The sequence below is a fragment of the Thunnus albacares genome, chromosome 17 (assembly GCF_914725855.1).
Source record: "Thunnus albacares chromosome 17, fThuAlb1.1, whole genome shotgun sequence".
Lineage (NCBI taxonomy): Eukaryota > Metazoa > Chordata > Actinopteri > Scombriformes > Scombridae > Thunnus > Thunnus albacares.
Genome location: NC_058122.1, coordinates 23,467,006 through 23,482,173, shown reverse-complemented (window position 1 = coordinate 23,482,173; position 15,168 = coordinate 23,467,006). Strand labels below are relative to the sequence as shown.

Below are 15,168 nucleotides of genomic sequence, written 5' to 3'. Positions count from 1 at the left end.
GGACGGAAATGTGGTGAGTCATCATCTGTGTTATTAGCCCTTCTTCCACCTCATCTACCTCACCTGCTCTCATCTTTCCTCAGTCCATTTCTCCACTGTCTGTCAATGCTATTACTGTCTATTAAAAGAGGAATTTACACTCTCTCAATAAGGTGCTAGCATATCCACTGTACTACAACAGGGTGATGGCAGAGTTTTGAGGTTCATTAACTTGGTAGATCCAAATACCTTCCAGCATCTGAAACCCATGAAATCCATGAAACCAAGTCAGCTTTCTGAAGAGAAATATTGCAAATCTCTACATTCATATCAATGACATCATTAACATGTTCACTTAAGAATGATAATGCACACAGGAGATCAATAAAAAAGGCCCCGCATAAGCAAGTGCTCCTGCTATTAAGAGCTTTCTTTGAATTTAATCACTCCACATCTTTACAAAGTTACATGGTAGAGAATTTCCCCAGAACAGACCATGACCACAAACTTCTTCTGAAATTGCAACCAGTGTCCGCTGTTGGAAAAAGGCTGTTTTTGTTATGACTACTGAAGATGTCAAGAGTACTTTCCAGTCCTTCCCTCATCTGATATTGCTTTGAAAAAAGATATCAAGGGAAGTGAGAACAATGCCATCTAGACCGCCTAACTGCCAGATTTGAGCCTTGTAGCCCCCTGATGAGGTTGATTTAATGCCTCATCCGGCCCTGGTGAATTTACAACTTCCTTGCATACAAGCTGCCTTTGCTCTAAGATACAAGCGCTCGACTCTGCTCCTCCACCGCTGCCTTCTGCTTTGTGGGAGAGCAGATTATTGATTGTCTCATGTGTTGACACTGTAGTAGTCTTTGACCTTTTAATGCTAAAGCTTTCAACTTCCTGCTATTTGAAAATCTGACCAGAGCTGACCTCTGCCCTCGCCTGTTCCCAGACACACATGTGGAAGTCACCCCTGCTGGCTTATTCAAATGCAACTGGGATATTTACGATGCCTCCAACATAGCTTTGAATATGACTGGCAGCCAGTGTGCAGTATGTGGTCTGGAGCTGTCCTTGTTCTCTAGTAAGGCTGCTTTCACACCTAACCTGTTGGTGAGGTTCTGGTGCATCTATTGCAGTTTGTTTCGGCAGGTGGGAACAAATTCTGTCGGAGACCAAACAACTAAACCAAGACCACCTTAAAAAAAGACTCGTCTTGGGCCGTTTCCAAGCAAATTCTGGTGCGGTTTGTTTGTAATGCAAATACGCAGTGGAGAAATTTCAGCATGACTTCTGAAGCTCAACTAATATTAAATATATACAAACCATCTGCTGATCGTGGGAACTATCATTGTGATTGTCTCCTATTTCATTTTTGGAACCCCTCACTAAAAGGCATGTAAAACATAGCAACCACACTTAAGTATCCCCCCCATAATATAACTGCATAAGACAGCTCCTTTTTGTCCTGTTTCTGGCTGTCTGTTATTATTTATGGCGTAATGTGTGAAGTAAAAATAGAACTTTCTCAAAATCATAGTCTCTAAAGACTTAAGCAACGTCTTAAAAGCACTTGTTTTGTCCAACCAACAGGCTAACACCCAAAAAGTATTTGTTTTACAAAAACATAAGATAAAGAGAAGAATTTTTCTTATGTTTTATACACAAGATGATCGGCAGATGAATCAATAATGAAAATAATCATTAGTTGCAGCTCTACTTCAGTATTTGGAAGCTGGTAGAAGAGAATGTTTGGAGTTTTTGCCAAATTAATTTTCTGTTAATTGACTAATCACTTCAAATTTCCTCTGTGAGTTCACGTGATGCTGAAGACCCACAATGACAGTCGCCAAAACTGTCAAATAAATGAGTCACCTGTCAGCCATACCATTTCATGTTTACACCTCTTGCTTTGTTTCTAATAAGTCAATATGAACGTGAAATGGACCAAAACTAAAAAGACAACAATGATTTCTCTGGTCTAGACTGAGTTACTTGAACAACAACCTATGAAAGTGTGTGTGGAAGACTTACTATGACAGACAGAGTCACTGGTAGGGATGCAAAAAGCCAACTGTATCTCCGTTTCCTCGTCACAGATGGTGCAGGGAAGGCAGGGGTCGAGGGAGCTTTCCCGATCAGAGAAGGTATAGTCCACACACTCCTCACACACGGTGTCGTGATCATGTTCGCAGTGCGCGTACACGCCCTGACCTACGGGGCACACCGTACACGGTTCGCATTTGCCGGATAGCGTATTGAAGTAGAAGTTGTAGTTGCAGACGCAGTTGGCATCGTTGGAGTCGGTGCAAGGCGTCTCCATCCGCATCAGACCTGTACACTGAGTACAAGGCTTGCACTCCTCTGTGTGACTGTAGTTCTCGGAGTAGGTCTCACCTGCAGACGAGAGGACAGGTCGAAGGAGACGAGACAGAAAGAGGAGAAAGAAGAAACGGGAGAAGGGGGCAAAGAGTAAAGGAGGTTAGAAGATGGAGAGAGCAGGAAATATGAGGAGATAAACAAAGGGATAAACACTGAGTCTAATGACATTAATCATGTTTACTGCACATTCATTAGAAGGGAGGACACATTGATCCACTGGGCTCTTAGTGATTTGTGCTCCGGGACAAGAAAGGTGCTCTTGTTGTGGAGCGAGTCAAAAGCCTGCTGTGCTCATTACGATATCGATCCCAATGTGTTTGTGCTGCGCTGAGGAAACTGCTTTAATCTCAGTCATACACGCAGAGTGCAGCGCAGGTGCATCCACACGCTTAAACTGATGCACAGATGACGGAGACCTATCTTTAAAAGTTATCAGATGAGTCAATATGTTATTTCTAAGCTGCTTTCATTGAATCTTAATTGAATTTGTGCAATATGTTTGCCAATATTTCATTCTCTTTGCTTAATGTAAACTCATCTGAAATTTGGCGGCATCATGATATAATGTATTATAATTAATGCATTGCTAATTATAAAATGGATTCATTATATTGTGTCTCTATATCTACTGTAGTTAGAGCCAAACAAGAAATTGTATTTTTAATTAGGTCTATTGCGCCATTGTAGAATATTTATTAAGGACCACAAACAACCTCAAACAGCTCCTGCTTCTGATTGGTTAATATTTAGAACAAGTTGTCTGTGCTTGTTAGTCAGTTTGGATGAAGCTATGGAGCAAGACTAGTCATTAACTTTGCTTAATTTGTTAGACATGTTGGTATTTTTGAAGGAGAGAAGAGGATTTTTTTAGTACTGGTTGAATAAAGTGAAGTTTCACTGTAGCACATATCATCTATATGCTTGAAACTTATAAGTGGACATTTTCAAGAGACAGAAGGAGCCAAAGTTTTATTGAGAGAAAACTTGACAGAGCACAATTTTATATTGTTGAAAATTAAGATAAATGTGAGAATCCCCATGCTACGCATGAATCACATGATCATATGGAGTGTGATCACTAATACGAGGCAAAAAATATCAGTGTCAGGACATCCATAATTGATGTGTGTGAATAAATATACAGTTAACGAGATATTTTAACAAGACTGAAAGTGTAAAGCTTGCAGCTCTGTCAGGCTGTGCTTAGGTACAGCAGTGCTTTAATTAACATTAGCAACAATTACACGCTTATTAAGATGATGTTAATGTTGATGTTAAGCAGGTATAATATTTATCATGTTCACCGTCATAGTTTAGTGTGTTAGCATACTAACATTTGTGATAATAATCACTAAACACAAACTGGAGCTGAGTCTGATGGGAAGTTTGGCAGATATTTGGTCTTAAAACAAAGTGTACTGCTGGTGCTAGAAGAAAAGTCAGAGGATCACTAAAGTCAGTAGGTTTCATTCTCTGGAGACCATAAATATCTGTACAAAAATGTTTTATTCCATCCACCAAATTGGTCGGCTAACCATCCCTAGAACTACGCCATTAGTGTGGCTAAAATGTGTGTAATTTCTGGTTTGTGTCAAACATTTACTAAAACTCCACAGGGTTTAGACTGCTGGGCCAGACGAAGGTTGTTCTGCAAATTGACTGTGCCTGACTCTTTCTGGTAGGATAGAAATAAAAATCTGTTCCCTAATAATCAGCGCATGTTTCCAAAATACACCGATGGCTCCGCTGCATTATATTGATTTTTATTTTTAGGGGTTGTAAGCAAAAGAGATAGCAGTTGAGTACAACAGTGTTGAATACAACGAGGTAAAAGCTGTGCTGACTAATTGCCTGCTGCTTTTCAATTACTTCACACACTTCAGATTTGCTCTCTAGGAAGGTTTGCGTCAGAAGGATCCGGGAAAGTTCATCTCCAAGGAAGTGATGACCTCAAATTAGCTTATTCTTACAAGGAGAGTTCCTAGGGGCACTAAGTAATCTATTAATATTGTATGTTCATATAGAATTATTTTCAGATATAATTGGATGCCTGCTGAATTATGCATACAGAGAGACAGTGTGTGTGGGTGTGTGTGAGTGTGTCCTACGAGTGTGTTTTAGTGGCTGAATGAGATGAGAGTGGAGACGCTAACAGGGAAAACCAGTTCAGATTCACTACAGACGCTGCTTAACTGTTCTCCAAATCCCGTTTTACTTTTTTGTGTGTGTGTGTGTGTGTGTGTTGCTTAACATGAGAGCAGTCACCTTGCAAGAGCTGCAGTCCGGACAGAAAAGGCACAATGTGTGACGTTTTAATCCCCCACTGCCGTTCAGGAAACATTTGACAGGGTGGCAAGGTGCAGCTGGAGGTTTTGCATCCATCCAGCAATATGGTTTCATAACATGAAGAGAAAAACGCATGTCCAAACAGCTTTTGTAAACTATAATTAACACTAGAGACCGCCTGTTTCACTCTTGATTTCTCAAAACAATGCATGTGGGAAGTAAACACTGGTGGTTACGTGTTCCCTCTTCCAGCGAAATAAATCATAACTGGGTGTAACTGTAAATAAAGCCGCATGACGTGTGTGGATGTGCAGAACTCTGAACTGCATGTGTGGGTGTCATGTCGAACAACAGCACGTCGTCAGTGTGAAAAGCCCTGCGGCAATGTCCCAATGCTTGCTTTGTGTTGCCTAGCACATAAACACTGGTACAGACTGAAGCTCTAAACACCTTGTAAACGGCAGTGAGGCTAAGAAGCCGACGATGAAGGCTGTCACGTTATACGGGCAGACTGAGTGGAGCACGCGGAGGTAATGATATAGAGACAGGTAGGGGGAGAGATCTCGATTTGCTCGAGACTGTTTGACGCAGAAGTAATCAGAAACGGTCTTCGAGGGTGGTCTGGTGCGCGACCTCGGTCTAAAAAAGCTCCCAAACATGATTTAGCGATCAAAGTGTTGAGGAAGTGCTGATGTACGTCTGGAAGGGGAAGGGTCAGAGGAAATGGGGCAGTAGGGGATGTAAGTTAGTTCAGTTTCCTTCTCAGATAGACACACACACCGTCAGATTCAATGTTTTTTCTTTTCTCTATCTGTCATCACCCCTTTGCTCTCATTACTGTCTGGAGGCAGAAGTGATAAAGGCCAATGACACTGACTGATCGATCCCGACCTGGACGAATAACAGACCTCAGAGGTAAATGATTATTTGAATTTGTGAGCTCGAAGCCTTTTGTTTTCTTTGCAGTCAGGCTCAACCGGTAAAGCTCTCCTCATTCATTTCAATTATCCCACAGCGCTCAGGCTTCCTTGCTAATTTTAACTTGCATGCATGAGCCCCTTCGCAGTCCTTGTGTGTGTAAACACGTCTAAATGTGACCATATGCATCCAGTCCGGTGTGTTCAACAGAAACAGGAAAGGAGTGTGTGCACGTGCGTGTGTGTGTGTGTGTGTGTGTCTGTGTGTGTGTGTGTGTGTGTGTGGTTTGTGCGTGTGTTCAATTTATGTGTCAGCGCTTTCATCTGATTGTGAGACACTGAGGGGGGCTAAAAGAGAAAAGTAAAAGGCTATCAGGAATCAGGTGAAGAGTGTCTTCTTTAATAAAATATGATCTTCTTTCTAATTGTCCTCAATCGAGCAATGATCAGTGCAGCTCAGCGATCCGAGTTCTCATATTCAGCAGTAAAGACGGCTGTTGGTAAAAGGGAGATGTGGTTGTATACGGGTGGAGGGGGAGGGGGTAGATGCACTTAAAATGTGCCACTTTGGCCCATGAAGACCCCCCTTGAAACACTGATGTGTTTCGGCCCCATTAGTGTCATCAATAATGTAGCCCTGGACGGCCTTGAAACTGCCCGATGATCTTCACAATCAGCACTTTAGGTGTAAGCTTTTAGCGAGGACAGCCATCTCTCCCGCTCCACGGTGTGTCAGGGTCCACATTTCAGCGGAGAGACTCCCATTTTCTTCCCACCAGAACCGCTGACCCTTCGCTGACTGTGGATCAGTGACCAACAACCTGCGTGACGGCTTAATTTGTCTTTTTAGACATGAAACATTTCTGAGTGTAATTATCGCTCTGCTTCATTGGTCCACTTAGCTTCCATTCAGATTTGAAACCGGTGGTTTTAGGATATTACCAAACCAATTATTAGGAGACCAAAGGAAGCAAGTTGTAATTTAACAATCAACAGTTACTCTTAAATCCCACGCTAATAAGCTTTTGGGTTTTTTTTTTTTTTTTGCCTTTTAGAGAAGAAGCTTCCTTTGCTTTGGCCACAGACGACCTGCCAGGGGAAAATCTCCATTTCCTCTTTCTTCATCCCTTATGATCCAAAGTAGGAAGTGATTCTTGATGCTCTGTTTCAGCCTTCGCCAGACGAGGCTGTGATTCTACTTTCCTTCTTCTTTAAATCCCCAGTGAGCCCTAGTCCAGCCAGCCAGCGGGGCTCTCCTCTTAAACGCTACATTGACTTGTGAGGTTCTGCTTTTTTTTTTTTTTTTTTTTTTGCTCTCAGATCTTCAGTCAGTTTGCAGGGCAAGTTTTTCTGAATGGTTCACAAAGTGAGGCAGGTCCGGTTGTCTCATCTCCCATGACAGCAGAGAAAAGTGGAGGAGACTGATAAATATTTCAGCACTGCTGACGCTGGCACTCGTCCCAAGCTGAGATGGTGAGGTGGTGGAGGGAGGGGGGGGGGGAGGGGCTTACACTGACAGGAAGTGGGGAATTAAGGGGGATTCGTGGTAAATAAAGATTCACCCATATTTACCATGAAACAGCAAATGGATGTGTTGCACTTTACTCTTCAATTATTCAGTTCTGCACTTAGAAAGTCACCTAAAATGTATTTATAGCTTTAGTTTTTCAGGTAAGGCCATTGTTTCAGCCTCTAACTTCCATATAAATCCCATTCGGCCTTATTTTAGTGTATGTGTTCCTTTGAGCTTTAGGTACATTAAGGTTTCATCTGCTGAAACTAAAACAACATTGAAAACAACAAAAATGCACTCGCACCGGAAATTGAGTGTAACCTCCCGGGTATTTGAACTTAATTGTTGAGTGTTTATCAGCGGTGAGTAACGCTCCTGTATTGCGGAGCGAGATAATTGTTCACTGTTAGAAGCACAATAGGCTTTTCAATATGGTTTAATTAGCTGGATCAAATGAGTAAAGATGCATTGATGTAACAGTATGCATGATGAATGAGCAGATCGTGCCCTTTGGTGCCTGGCTCTCTAATACCATTTTATCCACTAATACAGACGATGAGTCATAGCAACAGGGAGGAGGAGGAGGAGGAGGAGGAGGAGGAGGGTGCTGGAGAAAAGAGAGGAGACACGACAAGATTTGGTGGGATTCGCTGGTGTGGAGGGGGAAAAGGGAGGCTGTAGGGGACAAAGAAATACTCATCAGAACAACCATCTTGTGGGCCGACGCACATCACTTGAAACTGCGGTTTAGCGTCCACACATCGTCCGCCACCGTTTACAGCAGGAATATGAAAATATATGACGCGCAACGCAAATTCTTCATGACGTCAAAGCAAAGATAAAGTCCAGACGCTCGTGAAGCTGCTACGTGTTCCTCTACAGACTCCAGGCACCTCTTAGATTCACTCATCCAATTTCCTGCTCCAGTCTATCATAAGCCGTGTTTGCTGGTGACTATTACAGTAATTACTCTCCTCACTCTTCATCTACTGGTGTGACTGGGTTATTAACGATGTTGATACAAAAGCACGAAAAGCCCACGTTATTTTGTTCTTATTTTTGGTCAATTTCATGCCCCTACCTTTTCAAACATAGACTTTGTTTGACAGAGTTGGTTTATGTGAAATTTTTTTTATTTACCCTATGGCACTGTCACGCGCTACATGTAGGGAATTGGTTCCCTGCCCCTTGTACCTAGCGCTGTAGCTCTGGAGTTCCTTGAGGCGAAGAATAACAACTTCAAAAGGGTGAAACCAGCCAGACTTGTAGATTCTTTATAACATACCACAACACAGAGATTAACATCTGTTGTGCAAAAAGTTCACGAGTTCAAGGATAATCAAAAAGTATCAATTATCTTGCGACAAAAAAAGCGTTCCCACCAGTCTGCGAGAATTCCTCAAGAATTTGATAATTAAGGTTTTGATGTTCAATTTATTTTTGCTCAGCAGTTCTTGTTTACAGGCAGCATTTCCCAGTGTTTACATGTGATGTCTGAGGGGATTAATGCAATCAATCAATGTTCAACCAAGAGTGTGCACTCACTAAACGACTAAACCGGGCTAATTTTTGGATTTCTGCTCTGTGTCAGTCACCATAAAGTCACAAACTGCCTCGATTAGCATGTGCATTTTAAATGAAGGGAAAGGTACCACTGCAGAGACTCAAACCAGCAGGTGTGATACATTTGTCTTGTCGTGATTCTGCAGCTCCTCCTGTATTATGCAGTGATGCTCGTGACCTATACTTCTGACGTTTACTTAGCGCTCTGACAAAGAATACAGGCCAACATCTTAAAGGGCAAAGAGACCTGCTGCAGGGACGCGATGCAGAAAGACCCTGAAATCTAGAGGAACATATTTATTTGCAGCAACAGCTCTTCTTCTCTGTGATGTTGCGGTGTTGGCACCTCTCCCAGCTCTGGTCTGTAGAGCGAGTGCTAATGGTTCACAGCCTGAGCCGAGTTGTAAGCGAACACATTTGGACCCACTTACAAGCATCAAACATATGAATTCCTGCCTTATTTCTCAGGATACTTGATAAAGGCAAAGCGCACACTTCATACAAATGAACAAATTGGACAATAACAGTTTGTTTTGGCTTTGAGGTTCTTTTTGTTTGGAGTTTGAGCCCAAGTTGCCATTAAAAGCTTGGAGAATGAATGTGGATGTTTAAATAAAGATGATGTAGTAGGTATGAGTGTGTGTAACGCTGGTGATGACATCCACTTTTGCAGCTGTGCAACAGTTTACATGTGTATATATTAGATTTTGATTGTTTCCAGGTTTAATTTAATCTACTACCATCTGACACATTTCAGGAAGAAGAGTCAAATATTGGTATTTTGGGTTGACAGTGTTAGAATCGTTAGCCTATTAAAGGGTTAATCACAAAAAACCGTGCAGTGAACTCTCTTTATTGGAACCACATTCCCAATATGAAAGCTATTTTCTGGTAACATTGAGGTGTTTGGATTTTGTTTGTTGAAAGACATGTTGCTATTTCGTCTTTAAGTGTTTTGAGCACCACATATGCACATTCACAGAGGGCTGTCGGCTGTTGGCTGCTATCTCAAAAACAAAATTGAAACTGTCTGCATGGTTTGATACCACAAGTGGTGAATGGGAACATGATAAAAAAAAACATTTTCTAACAAGGTTTGCAACAGCTAACAGCTACTCTTGGTTTAATTCATCCCTTTGGCTTGAATTTATCCTGCCCTTTTATTTGGTAGTAATGCTCATGGGTCTGTGGTTATAAATAACAAGTTATTAATAGAAAGCTTTTACAATATTCCATCAAGTATGCAGTTGTAAATTTTAATATATTTTCCAGAGGCCTTTTCCAGAAGGTAGACCGACATGATTATTTCACAACCTGGCAGCCCAGAAGCTGTTTGTATTGGCTGATCTATAAAGCAGTAGTAAATTATTTATTAACCATTAAGTCATTTGCTACAACTTATGAACCCTTTATAATGGGCGTCTTATAAGAAAGTGGTGCCCATGTTTTTTCTTTGATTTGATCAGAATAAAAGAAAGGTTGAGTCTAGAATGTTTTAGTTAATGAGCAAAGGTAGTTTATAGTTTTAATTTGCTCAAATTGCTCCTAGCCCCTTAAAAGAGGATGCAATGCAATAAAAAAAAATCTCTACTCACTGTCCAAACACTGGGCACAGACAGTCTGAGTAGCGCCGCATTTCTTCACCACTCCCTCTCCAGGTGGGCACTCCCTGCAGCACTCTCCATCGTTGGTGTACTCGCCGGAGGGACAGGGAAGCAGCACCGCCCGCTCCGTCTTAGATGCCAACATTAGCGCCATCTGGTACACCGGGGAAAGTGACACAGTGTGTTAAAGCGTCGTATACACACTCAGAGAGAAAGCACATAACAGACACACACAGCACAGAGCCACTGTGACTCGAATATACACAGCAAAACAAATTGATGAAAATTGCTGCCAGGTGTCCAACCTGTTCTTTAAATCCAGTCGCTATCAGGATTCATCATAAATCATGTTGTCTCCGCCTACATTGGACACACTTTGAACAAGCCAGTCACCTCTAAACTGCCGTAATAGCTCCCTTTAAGGCACATCAGCTCTAATAGTAAACTTATGACACACTCCGGACAAGGCAGTTACCATAAATTCATGTGTGCAGGACATTACACACATGCCCGACCTGATTACTGTCTAAAGGTGAGAAAAGCTGTGAACGTCAACCTCTGATACCAAGTACTGGCACACACACACACACACGTTTGTATCTCTATACTTGTGGGGACTTTTTACTGATGTAATGCATTCCCCAAACAAATCATAACTGTTTAAACCCAGGTCTTACCCTAAATCTAAGTCTAACTTTGACTCTATAAGCAAGTTGTAACCTTCATTAAGAGAACCAGCCATTGAAAGTCTCACAAAGTTTTGAGGACATTGCATTGACATACATTAATTCCCTGGAGACTTACCCTAACTCAAACCAAAAACCAAGTCTTAACTCTAAAATATAACATTGCGGGGATCTGCTTTTTGTCCCTAAATGGGAGATGAGTCCCCGTAATCTTACCGTTAAAATATTTTTGTCCCTGCAATGTGATTAATATGAGTTGCATGCACACACTTTTTCCTACAAAATAAACCCTCTCTCTCAACCCACAGCTCTCTGTCCTAATTTGCATATTGATCACTGACACACATGCTCACTTCACTGTAAATACCCGCAGCAAGCAGCCAAACTGTGCTGTAAATACACAGTGGTTCTCTCTTCCTTACATGGAGGTATTTCCATCTATAATTTAGTTCAAATTACTTGCAAAATGGACTCTCACTTCTCCCTAATCTCGTCTAATCTGTCTAATCTACTCCAGTTATCACCTTCTTTCTCTCTCTCCCTCTCTTGATGCATCTTTCCTCTCTGATATAAATGCATTACAGCTTTACTGGCAGAACAACTGAGGCTTGTTTCACTGGCGTAACATATAACAATGTTAAATAAAAAAGAATTCATATCCAGACGGTTTAGAACAAAGAAAGACCGAAAACACTTTCATGTCCTATGGCTCTTATTATGTAACGAGCAAAGCTCATTTCCACTTATTTCAAATTTGCTGAGACATCAATTCAATCTTTTCTGTCTTTCTCTCTATCGTTCATCCCTCCCCTCCCTCTCCTCTCCTCTCCTCTCCTCTCTGCTGTGCCTGCTTTCATTCAGAAACAGATGTACTGAGCAGCCAGCAGCTCTCTCAATTCTCGCTCCTCTTGCTCAGTATTTCCCCCTTTCTGTCATCCCCATCTTTGCTCTCTAGTTGCATTTCTCTTCCGCGTCATTTATCCTGATTTTACCACCTGTTACCTCAAAATTTATACTCAAACCTCAGTTTTTATTTGAGTACATTTGCAGGATTAAAGCCCATTTTTTTTGTCTGCAAAAATGAACTCTGGACGCAGCTTAAAACCTCAAGAGAGTTCCCTCTTGTATCTGCAGGGGAGGGATTGATATCCCAGACTGTGCTGGGCCAACTTCCTTTCCTGTGACATCTCCCTGGAATATCACTCAGCTCCAGAACAGATTAATGGCCAACTCAGAGGGAAATTTGTGGACCAGCAACAAGAACGCACATACACGCACACAGAAAAAACGTACGGACGGCAGCCCAGCTGTGATATGCTTGGTTTGTACTCTCCTCAATTTCATGGTCAATTTGAGAGTTTATTTCTAAATTTAATTCTACCAAAGTGCACCCGACCGTCGCCACCCTTTAAACCAGCTGTCACAACAGAGCGTCCCCTCACATCCAGGGCTGTTCACATGATGACCGAGCTGCGCGGCCCAATTAGACCAGCTGCTGTAGACATACCAGGGCGGTGAGAGGATGTGCCCCCCTGCTCTGCGCCTGCCGTCGGCTTTATCGCCACCACCATCCTTCCTTAATCAACTTTTTCACAGAATCATCAGAATCCTCACGTTTGATGTCAAAATCATTTACAGCTTTAGTGAATCAATTTACTTTTCCATAAGCTTCAGCATCTTTATCTCCTCTTACTTTAAGACCCAAATATGTCAAAATGTACCTAAAAATTACTTCTAGTCATCAATGCTTGTAAATTCTGGGCCAAGGCACCTGTCAGCAGACTGCTCCTGGATGTCTGGATGCAGCCCTGTGTGTGTAGCTATATGTGTGTGTATATGTGTGTGTGTGTGTGTTTGGGCATAATATCACATGCATATCAGCTGCTGTTTAGCTACATGCAGCATGTTTAGCAGGGGAAAAAAACGCCACATTAGTCCTTTAATATGACACTTTACAGGGGAAACACCTCAGCAACGACACACTGCACATTCAAACCGTCTTCAAAATATGATTAAAAATATCACAACTATCACATAAGAGACAATATATATATAATGCAAAACTCCTCATAAGTCCCTGCAGGAATATTATAGAAACATCATATCATTATTATAGAAACATATACCTTAGAATAAATATTGACTCAAACTAAGCCCCAGTGGTAATATTGTAGGAAAAAAAGAAACCTCACAGTGTTAAATCTTTTTGAAAAAAATCACATCATAAAGTGCGTAAGGTCATTTAAAACTCATTTACAGTCCCTGCAGAGTCTTACAGCAGCAATTACAGCGAACATGCAGCAGTTTACTGTACAGACTTACTTACCAGAGCGCACAAAATCACCAGCGATAAGGTAGTAGTCATCCTGCGTCGCCTGCTGGAGTCACATAAAACAGATCTTGAGCAGAGAAGGCAGCGCTATATGGAGGAGGAGAGCCGCTCAGCAGGAGTGCTCATTTTAATTCCAGCGGCAAGGATTTTTTTTTTTTTTTTTTTTTTTTTTTTTTTTTTTTTTATCAATGAGTCCGCACTACTAACGCGTCAGCCCCGGGACTTCTGGACTGGAGTCAGATGCGATGGTCGGTGCACCCCATGCAGAAGCAGCAGCACCACCACCACCAACCTCACTACCTCACCAACACACACTCACAGAAAGACAAGAAGAAGAAGAAGAAGAGGAGGAGGAGGAGGAGGAGGAGGAAGAAGAGACCGTCCTGTCCGGAGTGCTGCTCAGCTGCAAGTGCACTGCGGAGAAGAGAGGAGAGGAGAGGAGATGAGGGGAGAGGAGAGGAGAGGAGAGGAGAGGGGGCACGTCCACCCTCCAGTTTATTACCCCTGATACTCCTGCAGTAAGACTATACAACCTGCTCTCTCTCTCTCTCTCTCTCTCTCTCTCTCTCTGTCTCTCTGTCTTTCTTCTCACATGCTTTGATCTCATGGTGAGGTCCAAATTCATTGCAAAAGTGACATAAAAATAATTGACATTCATTATACATTATGTACTCTTTCTTGTCCTTTAGCTCCAATGAAGGGAAACCTCAACACTGCACCATACAATGATAATTTTGACAACAGTGTCATGGCAACAGTTTGGAGAAGCCAAAAAATCAGACATGCAATCTAACAGAGATATTAGCGAGGCAGCAGCAGCAGCAGGAAACGCTGTTGTGTGTTCGGATCATGTGTCTGATTTTTGTCCATAGTGTGTTTTTTTTGATCCAGCGCCTGTAAAGATCGTTTGGTCAACAGTTTGCACTATGTCAACATCACAGCTCTCCCACACACAAAAATCTCTCATCGTTTTCCCAGTTTGACGTGGACGAACTTGACCGGCCGGCACAGAGCCATGACCGCAACCCCACGTCCAACACCTTTGAGTCGAACTGTCGAACGACTGCGAGTCATGCAGGCCTTATCACCCAACATCAGAGTCACACTGATGCTCTTTTAGCAGAACGACGGTAAATCCCTGCAGCCAGAAATTCCTCCCATAAGAGAGAAAGCTGTTATAGCTGCAGATTAATGCTCATGGTGTTGGAATGAAATGTTTAGCAATCACATATGGGCGTAATATTCTGGTATCCATACACTTTTGGCCATGCGGCGTATGTCTCATCATCATATAATGTCTTCATTAATTGCTGACTCAGTGCCCAGTGCTATAGCTGCTTGTGGTGTTTTTCTGCTGGACTGAATTATATTGAAGTGTGTTTCTAATATGTTTTGCTTCCCAGGAAAAATATTAGACAGTTTTCAATATAATGCACTCCAAAAGAAGACTACCACAAAGTACAGCTTTAAAACTTAGCAGAGAAGTGGGTCAACACACAAACAACTGAAGAAGTGTTAACAAAAAGTAAGGATTTTAAGGACACAAGTGTCCCAAATCTGATAAATTAGATTTTGAATGAACCTGTTGTACAAAATCTCATTATTTTATTATAATTCCTTTGGTGTTTGGCTGCTTACCAAGCAACATCCAAGGCCAGTAGTCAGCTTACCAGGTGCTCTGACTTGTCATGTTGAGACCTCCTAAGACGGTATCATCATGTACCACAAGAGGGCGACTCAGCTGAGCTCAGATCAGCAGCTGTTCACACTCACATCTGTGTGATGATTGTGAGCTTAAAAATGAAGGATGAGGTTCTTTCCCATAAACATGTCAGTTCACACATCCATCGTACACTGTGAAAAGGCTGATCTCAGATTTGATATGTTCACTGTATGACACTGCTGCACA

At 42.0% G+C, this 15,168-nt stretch overlaps 1 protein-coding gene across 1 annotated transcript in view; it reads right to left on the bottom strand.

The window, feature by feature from the left end:
- Positions 1 to 13,981, bottom strand: part of ngfra (nerve growth factor receptor a (TNFR superfamily, member 16)) — a 31,317-nt gene extending 17,336 nt beyond the window's left edge. The window contains exons 1-3 of the mRNA XM_044332504.1: positions 13,254 to 13,981; positions 10,233 to 10,395; positions 2,011 to 2,373 (exon numbers count right to left, since the gene is read on the bottom strand). Of these exons, the coding sequence (XP_044188439.1) occupies positions 2,011 to 2,373; positions 10,233 to 10,395; positions 13,254 to 13,292 (565 nt within the window). The 5' untranslated portion in view covers positions 13,293 to 13,981. The remainder of the gene's footprint in view (positions 1 to 2,010; positions 2,374 to 10,232; positions 10,396 to 13,253) is intronic.
- Positions 13,982 to 15,168: the final 1,187 nt, after the last annotated feature.